The sequence below is a fragment of the Branchiostoma lanceolatum genome, chromosome 19 (genome assembly GCF_035083965.1).
Source record: "Branchiostoma lanceolatum isolate klBraLanc5 chromosome 19, klBraLanc5.hap2, whole genome shotgun sequence".
Taxonomy (NCBI): domain Eukaryota; kingdom Metazoa; phylum Chordata; class Leptocardii; order Amphioxiformes; family Branchiostomatidae; genus Branchiostoma; species Branchiostoma lanceolatum.
The window spans coordinates 12,106,379-12,131,028 of record NC_089740.1 but is presented as its reverse complement, the minus strand read 5'-3'; the positions used below and the strand labels follow the sequence as shown (position 1 = coordinate 12,131,028).

Below are 24,650 nucleotides of genomic sequence, written 5' to 3'. Positions count from 1 at the left end.
CTCGAGAAATCTTGCTTCTTGGAGAAGTTTAGATACCCCGCTTTATTGCAGGGGCTTGAGGAACGTCTTGACATTACGAGGACACATTTATATGCATGATTTGGCCTTTCATTCGAGGACTATTGAGTTTTTACGTGACCATGTCTTGTGCCTCAAATCGGCGCGTAACACGACGGCTCGGATTTAAACGTCACTTCCGCCTTTGTGGGCAAATCCATTCACAGTGAGGAAGTCATTGGGCAAACAAGGCTAGATGAAAACAGAATCATATACTATAAAGTTGTATCAAGACAAGATTATTCTCAACAACTATTACATCAACTTATTAACAGAGTATTCAAGTGAATATATTGCTAAAATAAAGAATTCATGATTTTTCATTTTTCAACACCCCTATCTCTGTACGTAATGGACTGCGCTTTTGTGGGTCCACTTCACAGGCCAGATTACGATGAGTTTGAAGTGTTGTCGGCCGGTATTTTGAGAAATTTAAGACCGTTTGCGGGACGTGAGGTTGACAGGCACAGTATGTAGGCGGGTAAACATTACTGTGATGTAATGGCATGATTGCCTGACGAACGTGAGCTTCCGTAGGGCTTCCGCTGAGATTTGAAGTTGGGTTGAAGTTGATGTTTTTATATTTCTGAATCCGCCTTGTGGTGGGGTGGGGGGCATGAGCGGTGGTGGGGGTGGTGGACAGCCCTACCGGTCAGCAGATCAGCCGTCCACAGACACCAGGTCAGGGTCCAGCGGGTCAGCGGGGTCAGGGTCAACGCCGGAGGAGGAGAGGATCAAGAAGCTCTTCCAGACTTGTGATGGAGATGGGGATGGATATATCAGCAGGTATTACTAGGTTTCTCTCTCTCATCACTCCTCTTTCTATAGCCGCGGCGACTCAAGTGGGATCAGGCCTGAGTGAGAAGACGTATTTACTTGTATATTAGACACTGTATAATATACAAGTAAATACGTCTTCCCACTACAGTCGTCGCGGCTACTCTAGTTGTGTGCGTGTGTGCTATGTGTGCGTGTGCGTGCCTGCGTGCAATTTGATGCATGTGTGTGTGTGTGTGTGTGTGTGAGTACATCTGACCTGTGTGTATGTGTGTTCATGCGTGCATGTGTATGCGCATGCACAAGAATTTAGAAGTGACCCGGTGTAGTTAGCTGGAAACATGAGCTGTGGTGAAGAAAATGTATACTGGCCAATAACTGAATAAGCTGTATATGCCAGAATAATCAGTGTAATGATTGTGGGCATCAACGGAAAGAAGAAGAAGAAGCTGGTTCACAGGTCGAACTGCACATGAACAGGTCAAAGGTGAAGACTTCAATCAATATACACTGTACATATGCAGTTCAAACTGTGAACCGGCTTATACAAAAAGCACCATGCTTCACCACAATACTAGAGGATGACTGCTAAACCCTTCAATGTGTACAACTGTAACGTTATTGTTGCAGACAAGACCTGCTGATGGTGTGCTGTCAGTTGAATATGGAAGACTCAGTACAAGAGATTATGGAGCAGTTGGGGGCCGACGACAGAGGCCGCATCTCGTATGACGAATTCGTCCACTGTCGCACACAGGTAGGACGGTTATTGTGAGCTTGTCTGCATGACTGCAACTGGATATTGAACATCAATTGTAGTACATGTACAGTACAGGTATCAGTAGAATGTTGTCCTATGGTTGTATACTTAGTGGGCTTTGTTTGCAGCCTTATTGTGTTCGCAGGTTCAATCCCGACTGAGTCATAATATCAAAGAATTTAAAAAGGGTACATGCTGCTTTCTCTACATAGCTGATTAGAAGCAGTATACTAGTTGGACACACTCCACTACGTTCTACCAGTGGGCTAGCTCCCTATTGTAATGGCCCTGTGTGGCCCAAGGGCTATTGCAATGGAGATGGCGACTTCCCTAGTCTGTATAACGCAAACTCCAGCTGTCCAGGGGTTTCTGTCCCCTCCCCGCGGTTACAGGGCGGTGAGCGGTTACAGGAAGCTTGATTGAAATCAGGCTAGGGACTTCCCCATACACCAAAAAGTTTTGTCAGGATTCAACTTTTTGACTTCTTCCTCTTGCTTCTTTGTGCACATAAATGTAATATATTATGTCTGTTTTTGTCCAGCTGTTAGGTGAGATTAACGACATGCTTCCCAGACTGGAACAGCCTGAGCCTGAGGCTGGGTCCAGTCTACATGCAACACACATGCAGTCATGGCCTACAGGCAGTGATAACAGTCTGGGTAAGTAACTACACACAGCACACATGTTAACTACACACAACACACTTGTTACTACATGGAGTCATGGACATATAACACACATGCAGTCCTTGCCTACAGGTAGCGATAACAGTCTGGGTAAGTAACTACACACAACTCACATGTTACTGCACATACATAGCACACAGTTTACTGCACATACTTAGCACACAAGTTACTACATACATGTACAAAACACATGAAACTGCACACAATGCACAAATTACTACATGTACACATAACCTACATGGAACTCTGTGCAACACAGATGTGCATAATGCACATAACACATGTAACTACAGTGTACCTACAACACATGTTTCTGCACACAACACATACAGTCCTGGCCAACAGGCAGCGATAACACTCTGGGTAAGTTACTACACACTATACACACATTGCTACTCAAAACACACATGTTACTACACACAACACAGTCAGACCACACGTAATACTACACAAAACACACAAGTGTACGCATGTAATTAGCTACACAGATGTCACTATGCAGCACATAGTTTAAGTATATGTACACATGTAATTTTCTACACACACGTCAGTCAGTGTACACGTGTTCATTCCTTTCCCTGGTTCTACCTTGCAGGTTCGTGCGGGCCTGTACGCGAGGCGTGGGAGTATGACTCCGGAGCTCGTGATCTCAGCCCCGAGCCCAGCAACCTACACAAACTACTGGAGGCTGCCAGTTCCTCTGCTGCCAATACTGGTGGAACAAATTACCTGGAGCTGGCTAACACGGTCAGTAGCTAAAGAACGAAAAAGATATAACGATAGACCCCTTTCCAAACTCCGATGCCATTTTGATATCTGTTTTCGCAAGATCATATTCATTCAGGGATGCACATCCATCCTTTGAGTTGTGTTTTGTTTGTTTGAACCTTTGTGTATAGCGTTTCTTAATATTTTAGATTTCTGCCGGATGAAACCCCACAAAACATGATAATATAGGTCCTTTCGGGTAGAAATTTAGCAGAATTTTGGCAGCTTCAAATGCCAAGAATGCATTCTCATTTTTGTCAAAGCGCTTGTTATTCATTGGTGGCAAACAGTTATAAGATGACTTAAACTGGAAATTGTTTTCTTTATCTACACAGCTCCACTTGGCTGCCTTAGCCTCACTGAAAGGAGAGATTCTGGAGCTGAGTACCAGGTTACAGTCTACTGCAAGTGAACGGGACACACTGGAGAAGAAACTGGCTAAAGCTCAGGTAACGTGACCTAAGGATACGACCCCCACCCCCCCCCGCCCCAATATGCCTTTAGTATAGTAATCAGGGAGACATGTTTATTATCAAATGTTTTTTTTTTATTGTCAACAAAACACTCGCAGCCAAAGGCTGAATTGCGGTTTGTTTTACACAGTGCACCGCCACAATTAAAACAAGTCTTGTTCTCAATTACACGTTAAAACAATAAAAAGCGTGATATATACTTGCGTTTTACTTATACTTATGTTAGAATGCAGTTGTGAAATCAACTGCCAGATGTACAGTACAAAGTATATACAACTGAATTGTGTTGATATTTACAAAAGAACACTGTACACGTACCTATAGGACAATAATCTCAAATCAAACAGTATACATAGATATGTGCAGACATCAGCAAAACAAGATACATGTAATACCAAACACAAGAATGTCATAATGAGAATACTGGCATTCATTTTGAACCAAGGCCAAGCCAATTTTTTTGTTGCTTCTCGGAATAGCCTGTCCTGAAAAAAAAAAAATTAGTCACTATTCCCATTCACAAATTTTTACTCCCAATTTTACTATCAGTTCAGTTGTAAAACTCAATAGCCACTAAAATAGATTATAAAGGCTTGCACGTGCCTAAAAACTGTGGTCACATTGATTATAAGTTGTAATTTTTCATTTATTAAAACTATTTCTCAATATCAATCCATATATTACATGGCAAAGGGTAATTTTGTTACTAAAATTATAGTACAAGATCAAAGAAAGGGGTGCATTGCATTAAAACAAGCCATGCAAAGCTAAAACTTGAAAAATCCTCTTATACTTGATGTTATGTTAACCCTTATCTTTACCCCAGACTATTTGCAAAAAAATTTATTTTTATATTTTTTCGCCCTGTTGCTCCATTTTTTTTCGGAAAAAATCCATGAATCAACAAATAAAATTGGTGTGGCCTAAGTATTTACTGCTAAATGTGGCTTATGGATTAATTTACGAAGATGGTTGCTTCTGCGTTTTAGTGCGAGCACGTCCAGCTTATCCAGCAGCACGAAGATAAAGCGGACGCGCAGGCCTCACGGTACGAGGAACGCATCACCGAGCTACACGGCGTCATAGCGGAATTACGTAAAAAGTTAAGCAGAGAGCAGGATGCCACAATAAGGTTAGTAGCTACAGGTAGAAAATGTTGTAGGATTTCAAATTTACATGTATACAGTAACTTGATGAAAGAAGCAGCCTTAAAATGCAACGTACATGTATTATCCTGTCTATTACATTATTTTGTACTCTAGAATTTTAACAAAATCACATTTCAGATATTTGACAATATTACATTTCTGTCATCTTAAACATATACGGAATTTCTTTTTGATGATTTGTGAATCAGTGTTTGGGGGGCCCTCTGCAAGATGATTATTTCTTTCTTCACCAACTTTTATCCTCTGTAAATTTCAACGAAATAGATAAAATGTATTAATTTACTGTTTACAGGGAGGAGGAAGAGGAAGAAAACATTTCTCAAGTCAGCCAAGAAGACAGTAGCAGTAGTGTCAGTGGCCGTTTTAATTTCTCAAGAACTCTCCAAGACTCCAACACAAAGTGCGACGACCTTAGCGTACAGCTACAGAAAGTCGTCAGCACATTGGAGAGTACCATCGAGGGACGGCGACTACGGGAGAACAGTTCGCAGAGTTTCGCTGACGTGGATAGACAAGTGGAGGAACTGACGTCGGCAAGCTGGCAAATGGAAAAGAATGCACATGATGTATGTTGCTACGTTTATGTTAATAAACAAAAGAATATATTTCAAGCTGTTTTGTTAGTTTTATGAATGCCAAAACGAATGTAAATTCATGTACTGCTAAATGCATTACTACTTCTTGCTGCTAGGTGGCGCTGCAGTGAGAAGTTTGGTCCCAAATGTGACTAAGCTTGTATCCCCCTCATCATAACTGGAGTATATTTTCTAATCCATACAGCCTCCTTAACCTTCTCCCTGCTGCCTTACCTTATAACCAATACAAAATGTGGTGCCAAGCAGCCACCTTAGAAGGCTGAAAGTTAGATCTAATCCAGGAAGTGTGTAATGTTGAAGTGAAATGTAAATACATGCCCTACTAATTGTGTGGTGTTTCATTGGAATATCAGTGCTCACCACTATGCAGTGCTGATGCAATGTACTGTAGTATGCATAGTTAGTGGCTGACTTCTTTATGTCCAAGTCTACATAGTCCTAACATGACACTTTGCTGTACAGGCGGTAAAAGAAGTGGAGACACTTAGGCTAGAGCTGGGGACGCCGCGTAAGGCACAGTCTGCGCGGTCGTCTTGGGCCGTGGGAGACGGTGGTCTGGAATATCAGCTGTTGGACGCAAGACAAGAAGCGGACAGTCTGCGGGGAAGTCTGCACAGTAAAGAAGAGGAGCTCAACAAGATCCGAGCATCTCTGGGCTCCATAAGAGAAGAAAGAGACCGACTAAGGCGCAGGGTAAATACTGATCTGCAGTAAATTGTAGAAGTGAAAATTTGGAAGCCCACAGTTGCAAGCAAATGCAGTATGTTTCACTCCCTTCTTACAAAGATAGCAAGTGAAATATAAAATGACCATAGTAAAAGACATTATGATGTTAAGCATAAGGAAAAGAATAGAGTTTTAATTTGTTGGTTGCTTCGCAAAAAGGATGATTCAAAAAGTGAGGAATAGACTGTTATAAATTTTGGGGGTAGTTATTGGCCTCTCCTCAACAACTGAGAGATAAAGAATGCTGATGATGTAGGATGAGGCACCCCATCTTGCGGTTTCCTCTCAAAATGCAGATTATATGTACAGATGAATTTGCATACAAAGGCATTGTTGTAGATGGTAAATGTTTAATTCTAGTTTAATTCAACCTCAAGCTGCAAAGACTATTGGTGAATAAACTAACACTATTATCATCCCAAAACCGGTGCAATGGCCTAGTGGGTAGAGTGTTCGCCTTGCATGCGGTAGGTCGTGAGTTCGATCCCCGGCCGGGTCATACCAAAGACTAAAAAAAATGGTACATACTGCTTTCTCTGCTTAGCACTCAGCATTTGGGAAAGGGTATGGAAGTTAAAGACACTTCACTACCAGTGGACTAGCCCCCTGCTGTAGTGACTTGCACAAAAAGTTGTGTGGCCCAGGGCTACAGAAATGGAGATGGGCGCCGCCTTATGCACCTTCGGTGCGGGGAGTACTTTTTTTAAAATTATCATCCCTCATGTTTAATTCCATCTCAAGCTGCAAAGACTATTGGTGAATAAACTAACACTATTATCATCCCTCATGTTTAATTCCATCTCAAGCTGCAAAGACTATTGGTGAATAGACTAATACTATTATCATCCTCAGGTGCGGGAGCTACAGACCAGGTTACAGAGTGTCCAGGCCTGCGCCAGTCCCCCCGCCCACAGACCTTCCCCCTCCCCCAGCCCTGGGGACTCCTCCTCCACAGAGTTCCCCATCCCCAAGGTGGCGGAACGAGTCCGACTTAAGTCCTCCCGGGCCGTCCTGGACAGACATGTACTGGGCACTGAGCTGACGTCTATGGGGGTGAGTAGTAGTATCCAATACCGTAATTCTTTGATTTGTTAGCTGTAACTTAATTTTAGCTGATTTAACTGTCACTAGTTAACAGCTAAAATTTCGTCATCGCTAATATTTGATCCCTAATATTTCAGATAGTAATGTTTGTTCCCACCGTTAAAATTAAGTGATGTGACCTACTCCATTTTCCCCCAACCGCTATATTTTCCTGCCGCTATATTAAATTGATTTACAGTATTTGATTATCAGAGTTATATGTAGCCTGTGTTTACACAAGCTCTCGGCCGGAGGTTACTGAACCCCACCCAAGGGGGATGGCGGTTACAGGACCGACCGGCCGATAGGAGCGCGATTTGTCAGGCTAAGTTATATGAAGTAAAAGTTGAAATATTTTTGGGATTTTTTTTGGAGTTGAAATATTGTCTTATAGTGAATACAGCACAAGAATCAACTTTAGTCAGAAGTAAATCTTCATGTGGCATGCTCGGTCTACGGTTGAGATAACCTGCCTCCAGTCGAGAGTTCGAATCCCAACCGTTGATACTCATTCAACTTGCATACTACTGGAAAGCATTGCAGTCCTTTGGATGAAATTTTAAGCCAGATGTCACATGTTTGGGGAGAACACACCATACATATCGAAAAGAGTAAATGCTACATATACAATACAAAAGTTACCCAAGGGACAGTTATATGCCCAAAGATAATTTTTTTAGACTGTTTTTCTTGTGCCAACAAATGTCTCATAGCACTTAGAAACAATGATAGATTGTTGATTTCTGTTTAGTTTGATCCCTTGCTGGCAATCAATCAATGATGTCTGTAGTGTATTGACTGTACATGACCTTTGACTTGTGTTAACCTTTGGCCTGTTGACCTGGATTAACCCATGACCTGTTGGTTGCAGGTGGAGAATGCGAAGGTGGCGGAACACCTGTCCCAGTCGCTACAGGACTGCTCCAGCGTACAGGAGATCTTCCAGTCGGTGTACGCGGCGGGGAGTCCCATGGCAGACAGCAGGGGCAGGGAGTTTGAGGTGGAGATTGAGAGGTTAAACAGGTCAGTACTGAATCCTACTGGAGAAGGGTCCAAACACAATATTTCTAAAATGGCACTTTAACCTTCTTCTTGCTGATGTAGCATTTTGACACCAAACCTGTGATGGTTACAAGAGTAGGCAGCAGGAAGAAGGTTAATGAATGTTAAAATGTAAGGGGCTTGTAATGTGAATGATGTATGTGTTGGGAAGGAGTGCAACTATTGTGGAATAGGCATACATGTTTGCAAGTTTTTATTACATGACATGTGTATTAAATTTTCATGTATTTTGTCTTTCTTAACATATTTTATTCCTCAAAACTTAAGAACTAAGAATTGTGTGTGATATCGAACTTAGTTGCAGGCTGATACAATAGATAGTACTACTCAAAGATTGTCAAAGTACAAGTTAACTGAAATAGATCTTTGATCAAGCGTGTTGCTTTTATTTTTAGTCGTATCGAACACTTGAAGTCACAGAACGACCTCCTACAGCTGACTCTTGAGGAGAGTAAGGCCAACGCTAACAGGTTCAGCATGCTGTGTGGGAAGTATGAGTCCAACAACACGGCTCTGCAGCTGGCCCTGTCATACAGCGACCAGATGCTAGAGGCATTCGAGGTACAGCTGGCTCTGAAGGAGACTGAGCTGGGATCTGTCCTGGCTTCATGTAGAGCTGCAGGATTAGGGGCATTTGGTAAGAAACTTCATTCATTCCTTCTTTGCCTCCTTACATCCTTCCCTCATTCCTTTCTTCTTTCCTTCCTTCCTCCTTTTCCTCCTTCATTCATTTGCATGTGCTACTAAAAAGGGTTGCAGTCCTTAGGATTGTACGTAAAGCTACTGTTCATTGTACCTGTCAAAAAGGGCAAGGGGATTTTCCCCAATACAATGAAACTGTAAATACTGTATGTAGCATCTTCTGTCTTCTATGTCACAACCAATGGAGGAGTAGCTCTTCATTGAGCTCAATTGGTTCGTTCGAGATCACTTTCACTTTTTCACTTTTGTGTTTGAGTCAGTGAAAGTTATCTGACCTGTTGTACTTTCCCTGTTCAGGCGATGGTGACACAGACCCAGAAGAAGCCACCGCGATGTTAAAGCGCGCCCACGATAACCGCAAGGCCGCAGAGAATGTGGCCAAGCAGCTGTTACAGAGGCTGGACCGTAGCTGTGGTGCTGTGTGCGGGGTACAGGGGTGTACTGCACAGCCATGGGAGGATCTGTCTTCTCACTCACATACCAGGTAAGACAATACAAAACAACACAACACAACACATTACAACCCACTCAACACAACACCAGTGTACTGCAAAACCATGTTTGTTTGAACCTTTGTTTAAATCGGCACACATGCCGCTTGGATCTGTCCTCTCATTCACACACCAGGTAAGGCAACACAATGCAACACAACACAGCACATGACCAGTCTCTTACAGTACAAGTCAAAATAACATAGCACAACACATTGCAGCACATGTCAACACAACATATTACAACACGTCACAACACCACAGGTTACAACACAGCATCACAATGAGGATAGAATATCTCAAAGTTACTATAAGCCATAACCAAAGCTTGATTTACAATACAAAACCACTCTACCTTACACAATACAGTTGCTTTGCTGTGACATTTTTCATGTTGATTACTGATTAATTTGCACACTCAGCACAACCAGCTCCACCGCCAGCAGCTGTGATACAGACTTCAGTAAGGAGGACGAGTCTCGTCTGAAGGACTACATCCAGCAGCTGAAGAACGACCGCGCGTCCGTCAGAATGACCATCATGGAGCTGGAGTCGGTCCACATCGACCCCGACCCCCTGACCCTGGAGCTGATCAACCCCAGCGCTCAGCGGCTGGACCTGGAGAACGCCGTCCTCATGCAGGAGCTGACCGCCATGAAGGTCAGGAAAAAGAAAGAAAGAGTTAAAAAAAGTGATAGTGAAAGTGATCTCGAACCAGTTTAGCTCACTGAAAAGCTATTCTTCCACTAGTCGTGACAGAGAAGACATGTTAAGACTGTGACCCTTTTCAGTAACGTGCATGTCGGGTGTCAGGGCATTTCAACTATCCCTGATCAGAGACATGGACAGTCGCCAGATCTCTCACAATTGGCACTTATGATCCATCACTAGTATTCAAGCCATGTGTATGTAATTTCCAAATGGTCACGTGACAAAGACAGTTGCACAGTTAAAAATTTGGAAAAGACCAATTTCTTTGTGTTACAAGTTGCAGTAACTGTCTAAAACTTGTTTCTAACAGGAGGAGAAGGCAGAGCTGAAGGCGCAGTTGTATCTGATGGAGAAGGAGAAGAAAGCCCTGGAGCTGAAGATCACGTCTCGAGATGCCCAGGAGCAGGCCTACAAGGTGCAGATCGACCATCTCAAGTCTGAAGTCAAGGAGCATCAGAGAGTGCAAGACAACCAGGTGAATATGATGAGATACTGTAAATGCATTTAAGTTTGTGTGGTTCTGTAACGAGCAAAATCGTTGTATTGAATGGGACCGGCCGATCCCGTTCTCTCATTGGAATAAAGCAGTTGTTTATGAGAATTCATCAAGCACAGACGTGTCTTAATATTTTCTGACTTCTCACAGTTCTAATTTCGCGATAGGGAGAAAATGGAATGTTCACAGCGGTTTACTTTTAAGTTCGCGTTTGAGACAATAGTAGACAAGGGTGTAGGAGCGCAAAAAATTTGTGGTGCTTTTAAATTAAGTTTTCAGCGAAGAGCTTACCACTAAAACCACGAACATAAAACCACCGCCAACATTTCTGCATTTACAGTATTATGGATGCTACCATGTTCCACAAAACATACCATACTTAAATGTATGTTTCCTCAATGTATCACAACAGCACTTTGCATTGGCATTTTGGAGATCATGGGTTCAAAACCTGACCTGATCATACCAGGACATTTTATAGGATCCTATATAATGTCCTTGATCATACCAAAGGCTTTTAAATTGCATAATGCTTTCTCTGCTTAGCACTTAGCACTTGAATCTGAATCTCACTTAGCACTTATGAGAAAGAGTATGGTAGTTGAACACATACCACTACCAGCGAACTAGTCCCCTGCTGTAGCAATGGCCCAAGGGCTATAGAAAGGGTGATGGGCACTGCCTATAAACCAAAAGGTGTGGGAAGAATTTTAGCTAACTATGTGTTTGTACGTTTTAGGTTGGTGTCCCCATTCAAACAGCCACACCCATCACGACGTTAGAAGAACTGCGTGTTCACGTCGGGGGTGACACAGAGGTCTCTCAAGCCTTGGCGGACGTGTTGCGCCGGGAAAAACGGCTCAAGGCTCGCATCCAAGAACTGGTGACCACCTTGGAGACAGTGCAGCGTAACAATGAAACCAGGCATCAACAGTCGGCAGAGTTTGTTAACGACCTTAAAAGGGCAAACAGGTAGATTTTATCACGACTTAGTGTTGAATAATAAATAGGTGCTTCTCAATGATGTATGATGACAAGAATAAAAGGTGTGCATTGTTATGTAAGTCAGTTTAAAGACAATATTAGACATAGACTATATGAATCAGGATTGTAGATGTCATTTGCATGATTGATGTTGGAAGAAATGCTGTTACACACACATCTTTCTATCAAAACATAGGACAGTCATACTTGCAACATGCAGTACAAAGTTGATCTTCCTTGAGAAGATTATTTGTTGAATACATGACCATTTCTCGTCATTTAATCTATGCAATTTTCCCCCACAGTGGTCTTGTTGCAGCTTATGAAAAGGCAAAGAAAAAACACCAAAGTCGTCTGAAGAAACTGGAGTCACAAATGATGGCCATGGTCGACAGACACGAAACACAGGTCAGTTTTTAAAAAATTTTTTATTAGTCAAGATTATATTACTGTACATAAAGCACCATCCAGCAAATCAATCTAAGACATCATAGAGTATAACATAGAGTGTTCCATTTACCAAGGTGTTTCTCTTGTCTTCCCCTCCTTGTCGCGATTATATATTCTACTTTCAGGTCAGTTTGTTTGTTATTTGTTTGTCTAAAGAAACTCCTTTTTGAAAATTCACTATTTGTGACTTGTTGTCCATCATGGGATTCACTCTCGTTACCTCTGTGAAAATGGTGGTATTGTTTAATTTTTTTCTTTGTTGTGTTTTGTTATTCTGGGTCCAAATTTGTTCCTGCTGTTGTGAAGTCAGGAACCTTTGCGTTATAATGAAGCATTTATCGTGTGTGACAAACATGGTTGCGTTGTATTTGTCAAGAACTTTACAAAAACTCATATTTCACAGACGTATGAGATCTGTGGTTTGTTGTTAACATCTGTTCTTACCCCATGTGACACTAGGTGCGCATGTTAACACAGAGGATAGCGCTCCTGGAAGAAGAGAATTCTCGACCACAGACCAACGAAACCTCCTTGTAGCAGCAAAACATACATGTAAACATAAAAATAAACAATCTGGAAAAATGTCAGTGTTAAGACACAGTTGTTACAGTGGCTTTGAAGAATTTTCGTTGAAGAATTTTCTTCAGGTTTTGAAGTTTCAAGTGCATGAAGTTGGAGTTTCAACAGCTGTAGTGCATCATCCTTTCAATAGGGGGCGCTGTTGATACATTGTGTGTCTAACCCTAACCTGACCACTACGTTTTGGACCACACCATTTGATCTTTTTCCCTTGACGCTTTCTGTCCTATATTTGCTGATTTGCCAAAAGCATGCACTGACTATAACTGATAAACAGCTGATAACTGTCAAACCTGTAAAATAATGCAGTACACATACAAGTAGTAAATAAAAAGCCGGTGCTTCTTGCAGTTGATTGAAAATCACAACTTTGCGCTGTTACTGGACACTGCACCCAGGATTGTTTTGGCGATGCCTCAAGAGGGGAGCCTTTTTGTCTCCTTTTGGTCAGCTACTTAGATCTCATGTTGATAATGCTGATAAGATAACGAATCACCTCATTTTTCATTATGTAATGATATATTTGCCATGATATATGTAATGTTATATATATGCTAATGTTAATTCTCACATTTAAAGTCAGCCAGCAATATGAATGTTAAGATTCAGGAACTTTGCAGTGGGGAGGCTGCAATTCTAAGTATGGTGCTTAATGAAAACAAAGATGTTCTGTTGTCTTCCTTGGCTTCTCAAGCTGGCTAATTGTTATGAATTTTAATGGACAATATACCCCAATGTTGCATGTACTTGGTATGTGAGCATGTTATTCTCAAATACTACAGATTGAAGTTTTTACCATAATTTTTTAGGTTGTTCTGTCAGTTTTCTGAGCCTACAACTGTAATGTCTAAAAGACTTTAGTCAAACCTAGGGCTTCTGACTTGCACCAGTGCCCTTTTAAGGTCCTGTAGTTCTATGTAGGATTGAACTATATATGTGTCTGTGTGTTTACTATGAAGCTTGGTCACATTTGGTCAGGACTAGTGATCTCAATATCTACAAGTTTGTGCAGGATGAAATCAAGAGTTTGTTGTATTTTTTAGTTCACGGTTGATACTGTCACAATAGAAGCGCCACAGCAAAAATCACGTACTTAAAGACACCGCAAATAGTCCAGGGTTGACGGTAGTTAATATTGGTGCTTCCCTTGTATCTCTACAATACTGTAAGGCCACACCAATTTAATTTCTCGGTTAATAATTTTTGCATGAGGACATCATGAAAACAGAAGGCTGGGGTGAAAACTTGCACCTGACCATGTTCACTCCCTGAAACTGTGTGCACCAAAGTACAAACCTTTGTCTGAGATTCTGTTTTCATGTTGATTTTCCAATCTAGCATTTTTTTAGAAATTCCGTTAACCAAGAAATTAAATTGGTGTGGCCTAATAGATGGAAAACAAAAGTGGATAGTGCTGAACCCCACTTCCACTAGACTGAGCAACCGTTGAGCAACCAGAATTGGATTTGTGAGACCCTATATTTTATAATTTGAATGTGATGAAAGATGAGAAAGAATAATTCAAAAGACCACAAAACACACAAAACGTTTAGAAATTTCGTTCTTTCTGTCAACTATTTGGTTGCTCATCGGTCATAGCCTTTGAAAGTGTGTGTATGCAGTTAAGGCGGCTAGCTTGAAGGTGACATTTTACCAAGCTTGTAGAGATTGTATTAGTTAGTTCTTCAAGTTCTTTTGTAAAGTTGAAGACAATTTAGTAAGTGTACTCAATAACCACTAATGCATGTACATGTAAACGATTCTAGTTTCTTCACCTTCGATTGTATCCTCGCAATATAACAATGTTTCTCAATTATTTATTCCCAGATAGGCTTATACGTTATAATATAGCCGTTTGAGATATGTTTTAGCTATTTCACTTTATCTTATACAGTACCGACATTTACCTGTATTTTGGATGAAAATCTCCGATTTGGATATATTTTTTGATTATTGAATGTGGAAAGAGTTTTGCATCAGTTTGTAAGGCTGACAAGGCATGGCGGAATATTGTGCAGTATGTTCATGCAGCAGTTTTTAAGTTCTACGTAAACTTTCAGTAAAATCCCTGGAAACTACAATTTCTTGTCTCATAGTTGTCATTTCCTTTTATAATATAAGTGTATATGAAAATTTACATCACACAGAAAAATTAAAGAAGCAAGTTTTTTTTTAATGTAGTTATATAACTTATATATGCTTGCCATATGGGTCAAATTCTGTAGACATATAGATGACAGATTTTAAAGCCCATGTAAGGTATGTTTAAATGAAATGTAGTGACTGCATTAAATACTATAAATTCATTTATTTTTTGTGGAGACTTTGCATTTGGAGGGGAAAGTTTTTTGCGGTGGTTTAACTTCGCGGTTAAAACTATTCTGAACATTGGAAACACATATTCATGATGGAGAGGTCACCACAAAAACTGCTAGAATAAATTTGAAGATTAACAGTATTTGATGAAAATCAATGTGACGGTCTAAAATTCGGATTGAGAGTGATTTCTCACTGTTCAGTCAAAACTTTGATAACTTTAATTAATAACAATGATTTATTATTGGACGGATAGGACGTGAAATGGAGGTCCCATGTTTGAGGAGAGCCACACCTCAAGCACTTTAAAGAACCCAACACACTTATCGAAAAGAATAGTGGTCCTTCCCGGTGTGTGTATATTATATAAATCTGTCCGAATATGCAGCTTGTACTCTTAAGTACAAACCTGGTGTGTTATGCCTTCATGCGGTTTACCGGGTATGCAATACAAACAAATGATTACGTTCTACCAACACAGATGAACTTTCATTCTAAGATATGCAAAGGTTGATGACATTGTATTCTTTCAAAACGCACATAATACATACAGGGAAGTCTGAGAAAGGCAACTATTTCTACAAACTTTCTCAATCTTCTTTTAAAGGATAAAACATTAGACAGAGTTGCTCAACAGTATAGATCATATACCAGGTTATGTTGTGAACGAAAAAATACACAATACAAAATAACACGTATGCGTGCCTTCTAACCAACAGCTTAAGCTTTTTTCCGTGTCTAACGTTTCCTGAGTAATTACAACTAATATAAATAATCGTGACAAAAGATCGTAGAATGTTTACAATATCTACATGATAAGTTCGACAGATGTGTACCTTCTACAATTATTTGAAAGTGTTACACTGCAACAACTTGACTTTTTCTTGCCTACATTAAAAATCATAGCGCTTCACAGAGTAAAATAGAAATGCTATGAACTTGTCAAATGGGTATACTTAATAATAGTTATCAAGCAACTGATTACATGGACACAAACTTACAAAGCACAAATTACAAGGACAAATACTATAGAATTGGTGAGTTGCATATTCTATTAGTCATTTGGGATGTAAGAAGTCCATCACTTACATAATGTATGAAAGGTTTTTGTACTGGCACCAATGTTGTAGAGTATCATGTAACTGAATCCGAATCCCTCTGCATTCTTTCGTGTAACGTGCCCGACAAGTTTGTACGGTATCCGCTAGGGGACGTGCGTGAACAGTTGTGCTACCGAGAAGCCTCGTTCACGTTGTTCTGTTCGGGCAGCGGTTGAAGACCGTTCTGGGCGTCCAGGTTCGTTTTGGGCTGTACTTTCGGGGTAGACCTCGGCGTGTTCTGTCGGCTACAGTGTTCAGGTATAGGCGTGGCGTAGAATTCCTTGGAGACTGAAAAATACGGAGGTAGAAAATAAACTCTAGATTCAATGACTTGAAGCTACTGTGCAGCAAGTAACTGCAGACATATGGAATGTGATTCCACGTAGAGCCCCTGCAAAATACCCCGGAGAGCGAACACGCACGCACGCACACACACACACACACACACACACACACACACACACACACACGTACGCACGCACACACACACACGCGCGCGCGCACGCACATACACACTTCTGCTTGGAGAATACGAAAAACCCAGTGAAAATGTATGTAAACGCAAAAAAATTGACTGACAAAATCGCCCGGAAACGTCAAGCAGCCACGCTTAGTCTAGTTTTTTAATGACTTAATCAAAGCAATTGGCAAAGTTTTACGTACTGACGACTCTGGGGTGACGTTTGGCCTGGATCTCGGGTGCCCACCAGGGCGTTCCGCCGCGCAGCCAGGAGTCCTCCTCCCCAAGTCCGCGCAGGTCCCACTCGGGGTGCCGACACTCCCACCACGACACCAGCGCACCCACCGCGTACGCAATGGCAGCAAAGAAACCAAACACCTACAGATGGAGAGAAGTCAGGGTAAGATTTCAGAGTGCAATTAGAGCGGGCCTCACATAGTTGGCGCATTGCCGTTGACCATACAGCCGGCTAGATCTTTAGTTAGAGTAGTTCTAAATGATGCTGGCAGAACAACAGCACACCAGCTGCACTGATTATTCAAGTCTTCTTTGGAACAATTTCAGGTTTTTCTTACGTTTCCTTTCTTGTTTTTTAACATGTAGAACAACGCAGAAAAGATCTATGTATCCAACAACAACAACAACAGCAACGAACTCAACATTCTTTTGACCCAGTACTGAAACCGTAAGGTCACGTGGCTGTGGGTCAATATTTCTGAAGAACGGGCCGAAGGATTAGTTGAAAATTCAATGCGTGCATATTACTTGTATCGGAAAGGAATTTTAAAATGTAAACTGATGACGCAGTGACAGCTTCATGTTATAACATAGGGGACCCAAGATCGACCCTTGAGGCACCCCAATGATATCAGATGCAGACGTCTTACCGTTCCCGCCGCTAGTCCTCCGATGTTGTAAGCTCTTGCTGCCAAGAAACACGAGGCAAAGATGTACAGGATGACTGCTATACAGCAGTAGATAAACTCCTGAAAAAGACCCGAAAACACAGGGTACATTTTGGTAAATATGTTTGGTAAATGTGTAAGATGACGACGAATGTTTTGATTGGCCCTCAGTTTGTGCAAAATCTCTCTAAATTGATTTTTTTCTCTCAAAGTAGTGTACGAAACACATGAAAATTATTCTGAAACGCGAGGTATAGAATCATAATCAACACTAGAAAGGCCGTCATTTGCCCCTGAGCAAATACAGCATGTTTAGCCATACTAATCCCCATGCAAGAAGTGGGCTGTCCCAAAATAATGCCTGGGCAAATCGAAATATTAACTGCATGTAGAAAGGCAACATTTGCGAGAGCATCATACTTCACCAATCTCCCTCCCGATGCATAAATTGACTGTTCCAAAATCACCCGTGCAAAAAAAAATTGTCTCTACAAGTTCTGCGAGACCCCAAGAGCTTCTTACTGCAAAGGCTTGCGTGTGTTCCTGTAATATGACCTCAGGTTACCTAAATAGAACATGCGTTCTTTGGCCAGTAGCAAATGGAACACGGGGATCCTTAGATAGAACATGGATTCCTTGGCCAGCAGCAAATAGAACATGGAACGGGGATACCACTTTTGGCCTGTTTTTGGTCTGAAAATGGGCCCAAAAGTCCCCAAAATGAAGCATTCTGAAGTAATGTACACCAGAATTGTGATTAAAGTCCTGTAGGGACATGTTCAAGGCACCCTTGTACCGAATTTCAGGTCACTTGCTTGCAATACCAGGGCACAGGAGCCCAAAATATAAAAATTGTCTAAAAATGCCCCAAAAAACCTCCATAAAATGGATTCTAAGGCCTGTTTCAAAACAATTAAAAAAGGGTCTGGGGGTATTTGCCATCTTAACCTCCACACCAAATTTCAGGTCGGTTGGTTAAGAAATGGCGGAGTAGAAGCCATTTGAAGATTTGGCAGGAGGAGAAGAACATGAACAAAAACTAGAAAGGCCGTCATTTGCCCCTGAGCAAATACAGCATGTTTAGCCATACTCCTCCCCATGCAAGAAGTGGGCTGTCCCAAAATAACACCTGGGCAAATCGAAATATTAACTGCATGTAGAAAGGCAACATTTGCGAGAGCATTATACTTCGACAATCTCCCTCCTGATGCATAAATGGACTGTTCCAAAATCACCCGTACAAAAACTCTCTCTACAAGTTCTGCGAGACCCCAAGAGCTTCTTACTGCAAAGGCTTGCGTGTGTTCCTGCAATATGACCTCAGGTGACCTAAATAGAACAGTGTTCTTTGGCCAGTAGCAAATGGAACGCGGGGATCCTTAGATAGAACATGGATTCCTTGGCCAGCAGCAAATAGAACATGGAACGTGGATACCACTTTTGGCCTGTTTTTGGTCTGAAAATGGGTCCAAAAGTCCCCAAAATGAAGCATTCTGAAGTGATGTACACCAGAATTGTGATTGAAATCCTGTAGGGACATGTTCAAGGCGCCCTTGTACCGAATGTCAGGTCATTTGCTTGTAAAACCAGGCCACAGGAGCCCAAAATGTCATTATTGTCTAAAAATGCCCCAAAAAACCTCCATAAAATGAATTTTAAGGCCTGTACCAAAACAATTAAAAAAGGGTCTGGGGGTATTTGCCATCTTAACCTCCACACCAAATTTCAGGTCGGTTGGTTAAGAAATGGCGGAGTAGAAGCCATTTGAAGATTTGGCAGGAGGAGAAGAACATGAACAAAAACAATATGTTGAGCCATACTAGGTATGGCTAAACATAACAATATGTTGAGCCATACTAGGTATGGCTAAACATAATTATCTATTCTTGCTATCGATAGTAAAGACGGTACGTTTTAATTCCAAATGACCCCTTGACACTCCTGCCAATTCGACCTCTATAAAAATCGGCCCTGATGGCCGAATATACCAATTTTTAGTGTAAATAAAGGCACATACAAACAAACAAATACTGATACTTACGAAGAGTGACCAGTTGATTGGGCACATGAAGATAGTCAAGGTGATGTACAGCACCATCAGGGTCAAGGTGATCCAGAAGGTCGTCATGGACACGAACTCGAAGAAGCGATAGGTCGAGTGGAAGTCGGAGTACCAATCAGAGCACGCCACGCACAGGAACGCGATCATGTCAAGGATCTGTTGGGGGAAAACAGAAAATATGTTTACATGTACAGGAAAAAGATTAGTAAAGCACAGCACTGATTAGCTAAATTGCTAGCTGTCAGTATCGCAATCCTCATCATGTTCGAATGACTTAAAGGTGTGTGGCCATAAAGGCACGTGACTTCACGTACAAGTGTAAGGAAGTCTATAACGTCCCCCGTCTCTGCTAAATGATTGTTCGTTTGAACCTGATTGAGACTGCAGAGAAAACTATTTGTAGTGTTATAATGCAGTTAAGTTGCTTAATGATTTGAAAAAATTCCTCCAGAAGAGGACTGACAATTTTCTTCTTGGATTAATGTCCATATCTCCAAGCTAAGTCGTTTGCTTTCGAAGCGTCATTTGAAATCTAGAATCGGCACCAAAATCGTCCTCAAAACGGTTCTTTGAAGATTTGTACTTTGAGGAAAGTGTTCCTGTTACCAACGTCAACATTTTCTTAAACTGTGAACACATTCCCACGAAAGCTATCAAATTACATACAAAAATAGACGTTTAATGCCAAAACTTACATTACCAAGGTGAAGTACTATATAGCTAGTATGTCAAAGAGACAAAAGGCGTTGTCCAATCAAGAGACATTGAACTTGACGGCACCCTCGTCTATCTGTGAACTTTGACCCAATTAGTCACGATTGACAGTTCGGTTGGACGTGATGTTATTGTTTACATTCCCTCAAATTGTATTTTTCTAGAGGGAGGAAGATCTAAAGTGTTATCAGCTTCGCTTTCCTTCCAAATTATGTTTGAGGGGAAAACATCCTCGAGCACAAATCTACACTTGAAACGTTTCCCAGATTCGACGTAACATGAATAGTTTTTGTCAGAATGAGTCACTAGTTTTAGTCAGAATGAATCACAGACCTCGGTTACAACATCGACACTCTTCCGAAAAAGGGCCGAACGCAAAACAAGCCACAAATTGGCGCTCAGCCATCGAATTGGTGCGTTACCTTTTTAGAGTGAACGCTGGCAACTCTTCGAAACCGAACATTATAGACGAAACAACTGTACGACCACCGTGTCAAGAAAAGGTTACTCATGACTATCTCAAAACAGGAGCATCACCATATTTAGTCTGTTGTTGACGCGACTTGTCAACACTACAAATGTTGTTTCAACACGTACATGAACTGTTTACAAACAACATTATCGCAAAAAGGTGTCAAGCGACTAGCAGATACGTGTTAAGTTTTAAGCACTTCCTATACGTTGCAGTTTTGAAGCCCAACAGGATATGACATAGCGGCTGGTGGGAGGGGGTGTGTTAGTATAAGATAGGCGTGGTCGTACAGTTCGCGTATTTCTCGTCAATATGTCATGTTTATTTTTAACTGCAGTGCTTGTCTCCGCTGAATATAGGTCCGACATCTCAAATGAACTCCACTGCCATATATGCCTGCCGTGGCACGCCGAGCGTTTTTCACATTCCGAGCGCTGGCGACTTTCCATGCTAAGCTAGCCCTCGGATTTAAAAATAAGAAACAAGCTAGTCGAGTTTCAATATCTCAACATCTACAGCCGTTTGATTGTTTTCAGTATCGTAGAGAGTGAAAGACACAGATATGCTTTACGTAAGCGATTGCGATTCTACCAGGCGACTTCGGTGTATACCGATTTAGACGGGTTAGAAACACTTGAACGTACGTGCGCCTAATACAAAGTGCGCCCTACTAACATTACAAAACAGTTAGCGCTTGTTTTCTTACCATTTCCACGATTTTCACAATCCCAGGGATCGTGCAGGGGTATTTCCAATGACAGCGACATCTCCCCCTCTCCTTCTCTCTTCTCTGCTCTTCTTCCCATTCTAACTGTTCCAAAATGGCTACGCTGGTCTCCGCACCACTGTCCTCAAAGGGCTCCACTTGGTGAAAAGTTCCTCTGGTATCAATACTTTCCGCCATGGCGACTGGCAGTTCTAACTCAGACTTCTAAAAACACGCAGTCCGTGTAGAAGTAGTCCTCAAACGGAGGGGACACGAACTGTAGTCTTGATATTTTGACGAGCGATCTCTCAACTCGGAACTAGCCCTCTGCGCAATTCTGCGGCAATTCCTCCATCGTACCGCCAGGGATGGCCGAAGGTTGTGCCGAGACGATATCGGGAAAAGTCTAGCGGTCCGTCCCGGGATGGGGAATGCGTTACGGGTAGCCGATCTCGGTCTTCCGTGTGGAGACTGTTGACATAATGCGGACTCAGAGCTGCCTCCGGGTTCAAAGAGAAACTCAGAGAGAGAGAGAGAAAAAGGCCGTCTGGTCATGCACTCCTGTCACGTGATTCCCACCATGTGTATTTTTAGCGCGGTTTTAAATGACGCGGGAAATGTGGAGACCTCTGCTTCAAATGTATCACTGTCCAGGAGATAATCAAATTTACGGGGACAGGCCATTTTTGTCAGGAGAAATATGGCTTCAAGGCAAGGAGGTTCAAAAGTGTTGGATCGAATAGACGTCTATTAGGCACGTAGGCATTCCGTGCGTGAACGTTTGTGTTCTATATTTAAAGCGTGATTTACGTGTTTGCGGACATCGAGGGCATGGCCTTTCCGAAAACGAAGTTGACACTTTTCGTTCGAAATACCAACAGGGTAACACCGGACAAGGCTTAAAACACGCTGAAATTGTATCTTAGTTAAACACAGTTATCGCTTCTGAACCAAGCGTAACGTGTGAGTCAAGCACTACAACAGTTCAAGACACAAGGTCGCATTTACTTACATATCTTGGTTCCCGGTTTTGGACAGAAAATTGAGGAAGCGGGCGAAATGAAATCAAAATCAGGCATTCTGTGACCCCCATGCTTCCACTGTACTGATTCATTCATTGAACAAAATCACGAAACAACAGCATACGTTTAAAGGTATCTTTTAAAAAATTTGAACAGCAAGGAAGACAATAACTTTCTTCAGCTATTGTATCAAAAGATGGACACCTTGAGGTTGATGTTTGTCTAGAATTATACACGTGATCTTTTCTTTTAAACTAGCAAAAACAAGACCATTGCATATTTAGGTCAAAAGATACAAAAACCGGAAGTTCTGCTGCAGTACCAAGGTCACACGCCAGGGGGCCCAAAATCGCCCTTGACTTTCGTCCTTCCAACACCTACCCACATACCAAATGCCATCACAATACGCCAAGAGGTTGTTAAGTTATGCGAACTACAAAAGTCCGGAAACACGGACACACAGACACACCCAAAACAATATCTTCATCTTTCATTGAGATGATAAGTTTAGCCTGGGTATCATCCTCCGTAGCTTACCGCACCGTACGCGTAGTTTAATAGCAAGCGAAAGGAATTAGCCAGCGACAAACTGCACGGAGGATCATGGTACCCAGGCTACGAGATGTCGGCTTGGCGAGGCCCAAGTATGTTTCCTGTTGCCTCCGTCCTTGGCGTGACAGTTGTCACATTCGTGCCTTATCTCCAGCGAGCACGGCACTTCGACAAGTCCCAATCTTCGGCACCAGGCGGTTATCTAGTGATCTTGAGTTTCCAATATGGACAGTTGCGGGAAAACGTATCTCACTGGCTTCCTGTGTAGGGTGTTTGTTGTGTGCCAACCCCTCCCCGTCCATTGCAATCCGGATAAACGTTTTTTTTTTAACTAGTCAGACCGCCCAAGATCATTTCGAGAGGTCGATGGCACAGGGGTTTAGTAGTGGGTTGAACGGAGGAAGTATTTGGTCTGCAATACTTAAACTTCACTCACTGCATTTTCTACAAAGTCTAATTCTAGTGAAGCACAAATATAGCCCAAAATGGTACCCTTGTTGCATTTTACATCCGATAACGTGTTAACATAACTTAATATAGTTTCTAAGAATGAAACGCGGCGATATCAAACCATGAAAACCGCCAGTTTGGAAACAAAAATCTGTCCCGTTTCGGCACGTGTCGTGTCGTTTTGATTTTTATAGCTACCCGCTGTCAGCGCTCGGGTCACACTCGTCGTACGATGGGAATACGATCCCGCAAATCGAGGGAATTCTTTAGTCGCGATTGCGTCGTACAGAATCCAACTGTCTTGCGACAGAAAGGGTTGCCGTAGATCCTTCTCTACAGTCGGTTCTGTCAGAGCATCGAAAAAGATTCTACGACAAAATCGCGAAGACAAATGTGACCACGACACTGGGATATTTTAGGTAATACCATGTGGTTGTGAAAACAAGTGCCGTGTGTGTTTACGTATACGGAGCTTTTTCAGGCTGGAGTCTTCAACTCAGGGGACGGCTCGCGAACTGTCCCTGGATGCCATCTCAGACTGAAACGGAAAATGTAAGGCGAAAGAGCACCGCGAGAGCGCGAAGCTTCACTGAAGCTTCTTCCGGACAGTTACCCCGCTTTAGCACACTGAAGTAGCCGTTTGGCACCCCAATCCCCATTGGTTACAGAATAAGACAGCAGGGAGAAGGTTAAGACACAAGAGGTTTATTTGATATGGTTTGCTGGCAGCCCAGCTCGGATCTGGTCTACAAATCTTTGATTCGTAAGATGTCTTGGCCTGGTGTTCTGTACATTGGCCTTTGTTAGTATCTAGTTTCCCGAAAATCTGTTAATAATAATAATGGTTTTATTCGATTCAAACAATCAAACAGCAAAACACCACATGGCAGCCACAGGCTGAATTGCGTGGGTTTTCGTTACAATAGACAAAGTATTAAAATATCAAGATGACTTACATACAAATCACTGACATTTGACAGGTTAAAATAGTTTCAATGAAAGCCTATGTTACTTACACGGTATATAGAACATTTCAAATTTGACAAATTTGATTTAATCATCATATCAAGGCTGCTTGAAATAATTCCTGGATTCTACCGTAAAGCACGACGGGTACGTGCCCAACAATGTGGTCAATGCTAACTAACATCATGATTACCTTCGCCGAGAAGGTTATGTTTTCGTCAGCGTTCGTACGTGTGCGTGTCCGTCCTTCTGTGAACACGATAACTCGAGAATGTCTATGAATTGTCTTGATACTTGGCAGGTGGGTAGGTCTTTGTGAGACTTCGAAATGATTAGATTTTGGGCCCCCTGGCGA

The 24,650-nt window shown here is 41.9% G+C and overlaps 2 protein-coding genes across 3 annotated transcripts; one reads left to right on the top strand and one right to left on the bottom strand.

Annotated features, from left to right (window-relative positions):
* The first annotated feature begins 409 nt into the window (after positions 1–409).
* LOC136424995 (colorectal mutant cancer protein-like) lies at positions 410–14,651 on the top strand. 2 transcript variants are annotated; one of them, XM_066413679.1, is made up of 17 exons: positions 410–843; positions 1,465–1,591; positions 2,136–2,253; positions 2,876–3,027; positions 3,384–3,497; positions 4,511–4,653; positions 4,983–5,256; positions 5,749–5,979; positions 6,865–7,065; positions 7,967–8,118; positions 8,553–8,794; positions 9,157–9,343; positions 9,773–10,010; positions 10,372–10,536; positions 11,297–11,529; positions 11,847–11,949; positions 12,451–14,651. In XM_066413679.1, exons 1-17 carry the CDS (start codon positions 674–676, stop codon positions 12,526–12,528), a joined length of 2,928 nt encoding a protein of 975 aa, XP_066269776.1. In that variant the 5' UTR covers positions 410–673; the 3' UTR covers positions 12,529–14,651. The 2 variants fall into 2 exon arrangements, with proteins under 2 accessions (XP_066269776.1, XP_066269777.1); XM_066413680.1 differs by lacking the exons at positions 410–843; positions 1,465–1,591; positions 2,136–2,253 and adding an exon at positions 2,333–2,370.
* Positions 14,652–15,994: 1,343 nt separating this feature from the next.
* On the bottom strand, positions 15,995–21,617 carry LOC136425418 (uncharacterized). The gene is made up of 5 exons (XM_066414280.1): positions 21,306–21,617; positions 19,393–19,569; positions 17,334–17,432; positions 16,650–16,824; positions 15,995–16,274 (listed from the first exon to the last, which is right to left on the bottom strand). Exons 1-5 carry the CDS (start codon positions 21,501–21,503, stop codon positions 16,117–16,119), a joined length of 807 nt encoding a protein of 268 aa, XP_066270377.1. The 5' UTR covers positions 21,504–21,617; the 3' UTR covers positions 15,995–16,116.
* Positions 21,618–24,650: the final 3,033 nt, after the last annotated feature.

Coding starts and splice junctions, on each gene's coding strand:
- LOC136425418 (XM_066414280.1), bottom strand. CDS start 21,503: ATGGCGGAAAGTATTGATACCAGAGGAACTTTTCACCAAGTGGAGCCC. Junction 17,433..19,392: donor CAATCAACTGGTCACTCTTC/GTAAGTATCAGT, acceptor GGTCTTTTTCAG/GAGTTTATCTACTGCTGTAT. Junction 16,275..16,649: donor ACGTCACCCCAGAGTCGTCA/GTACGTAAAACT, acceptor CGTATTTTTCAG/TCTCCAAGGAATTCTACGCC.
- LOC136424995 (XM_066413679.1), top strand. CDS start 674: ATGAGCGGTGGTGGGGGTGGTGGACAGCCCTACCGGTCAGCAGATCAG. Junction 844..1,464: donor GGGGATGGATATATCAGCAG/GTATTACTAGGT, acceptor TTATTGTTGCAG/ACAAGACCTGCTGATGGTGT. Junction 3,498..4,510: donor AGAAACTGGCTAAAGCTCAG/GTAACGTGACCT, acceptor TCTGCGTTTTAG/TGCGAGCACGTCCAGCTTAT.